The sequence below is a fragment of the Diadema setosum genome, chromosome 14 (assembly GCF_964275005.1).
Source record: "Diadema setosum chromosome 14, eeDiaSeto1, whole genome shotgun sequence".
Classification (NCBI taxonomy): domain Eukaryota; kingdom Metazoa; phylum Echinodermata; class Echinoidea; order Diadematoida; family Diadematidae; genus Diadema; species Diadema setosum.
The window spans coordinates 25,467,273-25,478,665 of record NC_092698.1 but is presented as its reverse complement, the minus strand read 5'-3'; the positions used below and the strand labels follow the sequence as shown (position 1 = coordinate 25,478,665).

General features: G+C 37.2%; 1 protein-coding gene across 1 annotated transcript in view; it reads right to left on the bottom strand.

Annotated features, from left to right (window-relative positions):
* Positions 1–235: 235 nt before the first annotated feature.
* LOC140238243 (leucine-rich repeat-containing protein 71-like) overlaps positions 236–11,393 on the bottom strand; it is a 118,054-nt gene continuing 106,896 nt past the window's right edge. The window contains exon 15 of the mRNA XM_072318179.1: positions 236–2,904. Within this exon, the coding sequence (XP_072174280.1) occupies positions 2,779–2,904 (126 nt within the window). The 3' untranslated portion in view covers positions 236–2,778. The remainder of the gene's footprint in view (positions 2,905–11,393) is intronic.

The following is an 11,393-nucleotide window of genomic DNA, read 5'->3' as shown; positions in this document are numbered from 1 at the left end:
AGAATGCTTTGTGAATATCTGTCATACCAAACACACACGGAGTCACTGGAGTAGAAAGCATTGTCTTGTCAGTTTGTTGAGAGTTGGCCACTTGTTTTTTGTTTTGAAAGCATGGAAGCACTAGGGTGAAAGTGGAGATATAATTCCAACTCTCGTACACTCTCATTCTCATTGAGTGGTACATGTATATATCAATACAGTGTAAATCAATCTTCTTTTTTAATTGAAAGTGCTTTCTTTAGAATCACTCTGCTCTCATTCCCGTTCATTATCACAATCACACAACGAAAGACACGACACAGAATTTGAATTGCATTCATAGATGATTCATTCATAGATTTAATTTACCAAGTTTCTCAGGCAATGTACAAGTGATAAAACATATATCACAATATGAAGTATACAAAAGTATGTACAGATCATTCTACATGTACAATACAGTTTATACAAGCGCTGAATAGTAATCAGCCATCAATGTACAACTCAGCTGATGTGTACATTGAACAGACGTTTCACATATCCAACTGTACGTTGTATTTACAAAGTTATGCAAATTTCAAATTATCAATTTTTCTTTTGTTTGGGGGGAATCTGGAGACTCACAAACTCAGCACACACCTTCACATGGACTCATCCACACATACACGAACACACACACAGACACACACAGACACAGACACAGACACACACACGCATATCTTATTTTCTTTGCCTCTCTTTCCACGGAGTAAATCTTCTCTTTCATCATTTCCACTTCCTGCTTCTCTGTCCTCCAACAGTGCCTACCTTCTCTTTGCCTTTTTTTTTTTTAATCCAAAAAATCTATTAATTGTGGTCTTTTATTAGATGTTGAAATTATGGAGGAAAAAACGAATGAAGATTTTCATTCTAAATCAACCCCAACCCCTTTTAGCAATGGGGAAAAAAAAAATCTTCAAAGACTACTAATACCGACGGGCGCAGTCTAAGCAAATACTGGATTTTACGCCAGGGTAAACAAATGGGGTGTAAACCTATACGGCTGTAACATCTGGGCAAATAATCTGCTATTTGCTAAAAGTGGAATGTCATCACAAATGCTTGTGTTACCTTAGGCTCCTCCTTGTAAAGATATAGAAGAGAGAGAGAGAGAAAAAAAAAAACAAAAACACTTTGTACGAATATCATGGTATGTTGAAAAATCATGTACATTTCTTCACAATCTATATCAGCACTGATAAGGGCACAGTACTGAGTTGCAGGGTGCTTTGGAATTATGAATTACACAGGACGTTTAAGTGGTGCATTCAAAAAGCTTGTCCGCTTGATTTTCACTGTGCAATATGAGAAAATATTGAACGAAATGCATTAGCCAATGTTTTTATTCCCCACATGCTACCGTTATTAGTGGCTGTGCAATACTACACCGTAGTTTTGTCTTGTCTGTCGCACGAGCACTTGCCAGGTGCACAAACTCCTGTTACAATTCACAACCATGCAAACATCTTGCTACATACGCCAATGTGAGCACTTCATTTTGCAGAGTTGACTTCGAAGTCTAGTAGAAGTATGGTACTTTTTTTTACAGTTTATGCCATCTCTAGTTAATGATTATTGATAATAATGAATAATGATTGGATGGTCTAATTCATGGAATGCCAGGGTATATTGCACTCGTTAGAGCCAATATTGCACTTAGCTTTAATTCGTGCATAATGACCCCTAACTCCTGCAATATTCCCTGGTATTCCATTCATTGACATCCAATATTATATAAATATCATTATCCAAGCTCAAATCAAGTGGAAGATGAGATTAAAGAATCATTTCCAAGTGAATGTGGCCTTTCAAGGTAAACCTGATTTAAAAAAAAAAAAAAAAATCTGCAAATATGATAAGAAATGAAATTTGATGGGCATTCCATGCCAATAACACTGAAGTATCAAAATAACGAAAACAACAAATGCCATTCAAACAACACATAAATGCCATGTAGTTCTCATCATGGAATAAGAGAGAGGTATAGTGAAGTAGACCCTAAGAATGTTTAGAAAATAGCATATATGAACTCTAAAATATTTCAAAGATTGCTTGAAACTGCAGACCATCTTTGATTAGTGTCTCAAAGACAGTCGTTTTAATGCAGATATAAAGCACAGACTGGAATTTCAAGGGGCTTTTCTAAAACATTCATTTGGATTTTCACAGAATTCTCAATTACTTGACTAATATAATGTTCTGTGTATGCCATCTCACCATGATCTGTTGTTAACAACAACAGCACAGAGGCCTAAAAGTCTTCGTGACAAAAAACACTAAATCGCCAAAAGCCAAAAAGAAAGCAAAAGCAACCCCCCCCCTAAAAAAAAAACCATCAAGGAATGTTGCCAGAGCCATACTCTCCAACCTTTAATTATCAAGCAAAAGCCTAGCTGCCGCAACTCTTAATCTTGCTAAAAATATTGTTGATTTTTTAATCTCCCTTGTGATGTCATTCTGCCTCTCACAAACTGACACAGGAGGAGTGGTGAGAAATGAAAATATATCTAGTGATGAGCAATAGCCAACACCACAATTCACAAGATCACAGCGTCTGCACTCCGGTGTGCACCACTCGCTTTGGTCGTTTTGCATTCGAGGGAAGACTGAAGGAAATTTTAAAAAGAGTTCTCTATAGTATCTCTCAATCCCCTCCTCTCTTTCCCGCCCACGCCCACTGTCGCCGCCGTGTGCAGTCATTGAAGAAAACTGCCTGGCTCTCATTTTTGATGGCTGGTTTTTTTTCCCTAGATCCTCCGACTAGCCGGCCGTTGACTGGTTGTCCCCCGAGGGGCTCTGCGACACCGGCTTGTAGAATGGGTCCTTCTGGACCATGAGGTCGTGGAGTTTCTGGTAAGTCTCGCACTCTCCGCTGACGCCATTCTTCTGCAAAGGGATGGATTGAAGACATGTAACATGACGAAACGAAAATCAACAGATCAGCTCAAGCGCGATATATATGCACATCAGCATTTCTCTTAGTCATGTTCTGTGAACAGAGTGTGGTTGGAAATGACAAATTCAAGCATTGTCAAGTTTTCCCAAAATCCCCTTAAAAACCACACAAATCCTCCACATGGCTACAGGTTAGTCCAAGAGGTGAAAAGTGCTGAAATTACACAGCAAAATACGACAATCCTCATTCAAGAAAAGTGCTGAAATTACACAGTAAAACATGACAATCCCCTTGATTTTCCACAATTCTCAACAATCCACTTGCATCAACAGTTTTGCTGCAATTTCAGCAAAACTTGGTGAGTGCATCTAGGAGGGTACATCAGCAGAACAAGTTTTGCTGTAATTACAGCAAATCTCTTGGACCATTACAAATGCTCAGGAAACATGATGTATGTGCAGGTCTTTCCATGGAGACCAAATTTTGCTGTAATTTCAGCAAAATTATATAGGCCTTTGGACAGATGCTGGAGTGCATATTGTAGGACCTAATCATGTTTATGTTTTTTTTTTTTTTATTATGCATATGTCATGGTTTGTTGAAATTGACAATATTAGTATGTACATGTAAATCCTAGCCTTATTGTCAACTATTGTCAACTATTGTCAACAAGACAACTATTGATGCATTCAAGTACTCATTCTTTCCAAGGACAATTTGGATCTGGAACCGCCTGCCTAGTCAAGTTGTACATGCCACCACCATAACAACATTCAGAGAAGCTGCTCTCCCATGTATTACAACCTTGCAGCCTTCTTCTGGATCACTCATCCTTTAAAAGGAGGATGCATTCAGATTTTACTCGCACAGTGCACACTTTTATTGTGAATAGAGATCATCACCATGGCACCTCCCAATGGCACACATGTGTAGTTTCATCCCAGTATAGCTTCTTGGAGCTGCGAGAGGGATTACAGTATCAAGTATCAAGTATCAAGTAACTAAATGTGATGAATTTGTCTCATATGATGGATTTCAAACATGTTTAGGCTTTCACTCTCCATGATATAGCTGACAGAAGTAAGACAAGTCACTCATCAACTCAATTTTATGTCTTTCATTCTATTTCCTCTTTACTCCATAAAACATATCTCAGTACATCTGTCGACAGATACCAAATAATTATAAATGATATAGTAAGATTTGTGTTTATTGTTGAAATACATTTCTTTATTTCCATTTTTTTTTGGGGGGGGGGGTGTTACAGTTTGGTACTTGATATGTGGCATTTGTAATACACATGGGAATTCATACAAGAAAAAGGAAAATGTTTTTATCAGAAAAGAAGAATACTGACAGTTGTTAAATCTAGGCAATACATGTACATTTACAGGCAGAACTCATCATTTCAAAAACACTACAATCATTATGGCATCTTGGATATGAATTGCTCAGATGATACAAACTTAGGATAAATAAAAGAAATACACAATTTCATTGAAAATAATTTTTTCATATTAACTTTTGAATAGCTTCAATGAATAACAGTAAGGCTCTCTGAATAATAATTGTACAAATTTTATAAAACTGTTCTGCACTTCTACACACAGTAGTCGTCACATATGTGCCAAAATTCAAGTCAAGTACTCAAAAAACACAGGGAGTTAGGTCAATCCACTCCTTTTTTTGTGTATGATTGATACAAAAACTGCTGTTGCCATGGCAACATATCTGTTCACACATACATAAATGTCATCTTGCACAACTACACCTTACATTGATGGCATCTTATATCCCAAATTTCAACTGAATTGCTGTAAAACTGATAGAGTAGTTTGATCAACCACAATGTATAAGATTTTATCAAAATTTGCTGTTGCCATGGCAATGCATTATGCAACACTAACAAAAAGCATTTGCACATCTTCTTTTGAAAGTGGTCACACATGCCAAATTTGGGGTCAATTACTCAAAAAATGAAAGAGTAGCTCCATCCACAACATTCTGTATTTTTTTCTTTAATTTGCTGTTGTCATGGCAATGCACTAGGCGATCTATAACAATGAAGAAAGTGTCTTGCACATCTTCTTTTGATGGGAGTTACACATGCTACATTTGGGGTTAATTGCTCAAAAAATGAGAGTAATTCAATCAATAATTTTTTAATGAAAATTTGCCGTTGTCATGGCAACGCATTATGGATACTAACAAAAACGGTGTCTTGTACATCTACCTTTGATTCTCCATGGGTCAAAACAGTCTAGGACCCTGTTTAATCAAAAGATATTTTGATTTTAAATTGCTGCTACAGACTTATAATAGAAGTAAATTTTGTAATCAATTCTAACTCTTCATAAAACAAGACCAAGTACAGTTAGAATTTAGGGTATGGTGTTAGAAATCACTGTTTCATGTTAACAAAAAGTTTTATGTCTGGTTTCGATGACTCTTGTGCAGTCTGGTAATTTTCATCTTTATTCCTTTTTTTTTTTTTTTGAATTTCTATTTGGGCATCCCTGTGTCTTAACCATCATAGTTATATCACCTTTCTTTAATAAGAAGGGATAGCAAAAAGTAATTACCATCACATAGATGTACACATCTTTCCCAGAGAGTGACTGGTGATACAATGAGACACGAGTCCATCGTATTCCTATCTGCGCGGCAGACCCAGTTTGGCATATGCTTCAAATATTTTTGAGTGGCAGCATCGAACATCTGGCAAAGGATATAAGATGGTTGTGATCCATTCTTTCTAACCTCCTTGGATTTATAAATCACACTTTGTATCATTCTGTGATGAGGCAAATATTAAGGACAAGTCCACCTTCATGTACATAAGGATTGAGAGAATGCAGCAATATTAGTAGAACACAAAGTTTGAGGAAAATCAGACTATCCGTTTAAAAGTTATGAAATTTTCAAAGTATCTGCGCAGTCACTGCTGGATGTGAAGACTGCTATGATGTCACTTGCATACAACGATTGAAGGAAAATAAAAAAAAGAATTTCACAAAACTTGACTTTTTGAATAAAGTGCGCATTTCTTCGACCTGTTACTAAAGTATGTTAAGGGTAATATCATTCCCCCTATCTTCTGAAAAAGAGAAGTTGAGTGTTCTTGTGTTATGCAAGAAAAATAGGAATATGTTGAATTTTCTTTATTCTTTCTTTTTATCGTTGTACACATATGACATCACAATCACATTTTTTCATCCAGCTGTGGCTGAGCAGAAACTTCAAAATTCATAACTTTTGAACGGATTGTGCGATTTTCCTCCAATTCTCACTGATATGTTCTACTTATTTTATTTTGCTGCATTCACTCAACCCACATGTCCATGAAGGTGAACTTGTCCTTTAAGCTACAGTTATAGATTTTTTAACTCTGATGTTATAATGATCTGTACTGCCCTAAATCATGTGGCACACTAATATGCATTCTGTGATAACTGATGCATCTGTTAAACTACCAGATACTTGAAGGTGCGACCATTATGCCCCTGGATTTACATCAAACTTTGGACTGATGCTGCTTGTTGGTGATGTTGCGTGAAGCTGGAATCCATCAAGCCGATACCCTAGAAATGAAATTAACAAATGAGAAGATTTAAAATTTGTGCGGAGGAGAGTTCTGCAAAAACTGCAGCATGTATTCTTTCACAAAGCAACAGTGTGCTGCTCTGTAAAGCTTCCAATAATGTACTGCAATATATTTTTACTTTAATTTTCATTTCCATTTCTTCCCTCAAAGCTTAACAGTGCTCTGATGCCAGAGACTAAGCAAAGTTGTAAACAAACAAAATACAAAATGCTTGCTTCTTAGATTCCTAATTGTATGAGAATTTTCTACAAGTATCCTTAATTACAATATTATTTCTATTCAAATCTTTAAGTCCTACACAATAATGGTAAGTCTAACACATATCACATACACTGTATTGGTGCCTTGTTACACTGTTTTATAACATTTGCTATTAAGCAGGAATTCCATTCCAGGTTATCAGAGCTTGTAAACCTAGCAAAGGATGTAGATGAAAAACTAGCAAAGTTTAACATTCACATTTTTAATAGTTTGCAAATGATTGCAAAACCTAAGCAGGGGATTGAAGGTGTTGTGAAATATTTTTTGGTGTCATTTTTAGTTTTTGATTTAAAATAAAACAACAAAACTTAGACAATTTCTTGTGGACTTGCACATTTGTTCGTGATCTGCTCATAATTTGCTGTGAAAAAGGGTGTAAAAGCCTCGTCATATGTGTACATATGGGTACCTTCACAAGACGTGCATAATGCTCGGGAAATCTTTGTGAACTTTCATATGGAACTCCTCAGTTTGTAGAATATCTCGTGTATGTTAATAGCAAAATCTGTGAAGTTTTTTCTGATCAATTACAACATATCTGCAAATCATTTGCATACCTTTTGAGGCATTATTACCTCCGCTTAGGGAAGAGGTTATGATGTCATCACCATTGGTTTGTTTGTTACGTAGTTAGTTTGTCCATGCGCAAAATAACTCAAAAAGTAGTTAACAGATTGGGATTGGGATTAACAGATTAACTTGCAGGAAAGGTTGAGGACGACACAAGTAATAAACAATTAACCTTTTGTAGTGATCCAAGAAATTTGGGGGAATTTGTAAAGAATTTTTGATATTTTGGCAGGAAGGGTCAATGAACTTTGGAGTTAGGGCTGCACGTATGTGTGAGGTTTGCACGCAGGCACTTAAGTGCGTGCTCTAATCTCTGCTAGGGCGAGGCGCGCCGTGCATCTGAGGGTTTAAGATGTTAATGCTTCTATATTGTGAAATTGGGTGCTTTTTCAGTGGCTGGAAATCACTGATCTCTATGGAAGAGCAAGATCATGGTGGAAAGCAGCTGCTTGATGGAGGTCTGCGCTCTCAGAGTGCTTCTATTTACAAATGTTTAGCTGTGTGTTACTCGTGACGAGAATTATTTTCAGCGCCATTGTCGCAACAAGTAAAAAAAGAAAGCGAAAATTCTATAATGTTGGACTTTGCCATTTTTTGACATTTACATCCTTTGCAAATGATTCACATGCTCAGTAAAATCAGCCTGTATAATATGATAAGAGTAAAAACTTGGGAGGACGACAGTGAAAATTTTTTTATCACAATTGGATGAATAGTGAAATAGGGAAGTTATGAAATTGTGAAGTTTTGCTAATTTTTGCAGAACAGTTTTTATACATTTTCATACATGTATTTGACATGAATATGCAAATGAGTGAGCTGATGTTGTCATAACCTTACAATTGTCTATTGATCATGTCCAAAGAAATGATAAGATTCAATTTTCTGTTATTGAAGTGATGTTATTCCTGGTTAAATAACTTCAATGATCAAGTCAATCTATCAGGATTTTAGACTGATGCATGTTTGCCTTTGAATGAATAACTGAAAATTCAAAGTTTGAATTATATGGCAAGTTGTGGGGGTATAGCAACATCACTTCATTGCTTGCATATTATTGACTGTTCAAGAACTTTAACCCTACACCCACCTGGTTTTTTGAGGAACTTAAAACCATGGGGGGGGGGGGGGGTGGAACTTTTTGGCCCCACTTCAGATCTCAGTTGTGGATCAGTTGAAGTGCTGAAAGTGATATGCTCCATCATTGAGGCTTGTGCACAAATTATTTCCAAATCATTCAAAAATTCATACAAGTTCATTACTCAACCTGGAAATTGAATGGATATGAACACATTACACTGCAATTCAATAACAAATTTAACTAGACAAGCACTCTGAGAGTGCAGACCTCCACCAAGCATGCAGCTCTTTTCCATCACTGATCTTGTTCTTCCATAGAAGGGGCGTGTTGCATAAAAGTTGCAATAATGGCAACTTTACCATACAATGGTAACTTCCATGGAATTCTTGATTGTGATTGGCTGTTGAGTATTGTTGCCATGGTGGTTACCATTGGATGGCAAAGTTGTCACCATTGTAACTTTTATGCAAAGGGCCCCCGATTTCCATCCATACGTACTCATAGCATGCTGATTAAGTGTTTATAGTATGCTAAAAGTCGCCTGATTTAACAGTAGGGAGCTTTAGATTTTAGACGTCCTGACGTTCAGAGGGGAAAAAACATGTTCTGAGCGTGCGCAGAAGCGCAAGTCAAGTCGATCTATTTTTAGCTTGCGTCCCTGAGTTTTTCCCCACGCGTATTGATGGGCTATTTTTACGTCCGCACAGTTTGTAACGTAGAGAGCTACTTCATGCACTGATCATATGGGGGCGCGATTTTATTATTTTACTTTTCAGCATGACGCAGGGGAGAGGAGAACGTCCAGCGCAAGCGTCGTCTCAAACGTCTGCGCATCAAAATTTAAAGCTCCCTAAACATAGAAGCTTTTGTAACGTCTTAACAGTCAGACCGCAACGCTGCTGTTAATGAGCTCAAATCAAAAATTTATTGTACGCGCAGGTTTTTGCGCATGTCCTTCTCAGCACCCGAGATTTTGCGAGATAATTCAGAGACAAAGTGCATGGTCTACGAGATTCACTTATTGGCGACATGAAGATCTACTATCCATGACTAATTGACATGGTTTGTGAATATTTGAAATAAATCACACCTTTTAATGCTTACATTATACAAAATGAGCTTATGATACCATTATTCATACCTCTGCATTATATCGATATTTTCCAAACGACCCTGAGACAAATTAGAACAAGGCTTTCTATTTATTGCCAACCCGACCCGTTCATAGGTTGAATCACCACATGAATGATAGTCAACGTTTTAGATATACCTGTTATGATAGCACACTAAGAACTGAATTGGTCCCTCGCTTAGAAAACAATAAAAATTGAAAGTCTCGTCGAGTAAAAATCATAGTGTGGCAATTTGAGATACATGCGTTCCCAGGGTATCATTAGATAAATTACTCAGCGATGTATACAGTGGATTAATAAGGAATAATTATTCTAATACCAAAAAGAGAGCCCCAAAGAACTCATGTGTGCAAACACAGTGCTAGATCTTTTATCATTGATTTGTATGCTATTTATTAATGCACTCTACTCTTATCTAGTTGTGCTGGCAAAAAAAGTTCAAGCCAAAGTTGAGCTGTCGATCAGAGTGGAGTGTTGTTCTTGTTGTTTACGTGGAGATCTTACACCAGCTGCAGTTGCCTGAACCTGAGCGCGTATACACACATTGTGCGCGCGCGCACACACACACACCATATAGGGTCCTACACTGTCATCTACACACAGTGTATTACTGTTATGTAGAGTACACGTTTACTGTCATTCCGCGAGGTGCGTTCAACTCTCCACTCAGAGGGAATTAACCAATCAGAAACGCGTATTCGCGGCAAACTGAAATCTCGTCAAAAATTAACTGTACAACGCAATGATTTATTCGCCAACCTGACCCGTTCATAGGATCAGTCCACATAAAGTCATTATGTTTTCATAGAATGATATTTCCTCTTTCATTTTATACCTCTTCCATTTTGGTCCTCCTTAATTTCGTCGGTCTAGTGTACCCCTTAAGAAGAATGAAAAATATGCAAATTTTGTGTTTTATAATTTCCTTGTTCAGTATGTTTTATATGTCATAACCTTTCAAGTGGTCAAATTTCATCAAAGTACAACTCTTCAGCTTTTTATCGATATATAAATCATGAAGATTGATAATGTCGTTTAGATTTACAGACACTCTAAAAATGTGGTCTCCCAACTCATTACGTATTCATGTCCGCGAGGTCCATGCATACGCGTACGATAAATGCGAAGGCTTTTCAGGACGTTGCGGTCTGACTGTTAAACCCTCAGATGCGTGGCACGCCTCGCCCTAGCAGAAACTAGAGCACGCGCTTTAGTGCACGCATGCAAACCTCAAAAGCCACGCAGTTCATTGTACCCTACCTGCCAAAATATCAAAATCCTTCATAAATTTCCCAAAATTCTCGGATCACTACCAAAAGTTAATCGTTTGTTACTCGTGTCATTCTCAACCTTTCCTGCAAGTTTCATCCAAATCAAAACTACATTTTGAGTTATTTTGCACACGGACAAACTAACTAACTAACTAAATAACAAACAAACCAACGGTAAAAAAAACATAACCTCCTCCCTTGGTGGAGGTACATGTAACAAGGTACAATTTACAATGTCTGCATGCAACAAAACTATAGTTCAAAGGGGTATGCAAAAAATAAAATGTCAGCTAACAACGTTAACATTCTTGCTTCATTCAGATAGAAATACTGTTGCCTGACGCTGATAAAAGCAACACATTTATCATTCACTATTACTGTGGTCTCACCTGATGGGCCTTTGCAGTTTGAGCAGACAGCAGCCAAATACCTCCCCACATAGCATGTTCAGTACTATGAAGCATTCCAGAAAGTTTGGTCTTGTTCCATGAGCTAATGAAAGAGAGCTGAATATATGCTGTACATCTATATGGAAGGAGACTGGTGTTTGCACAATCAG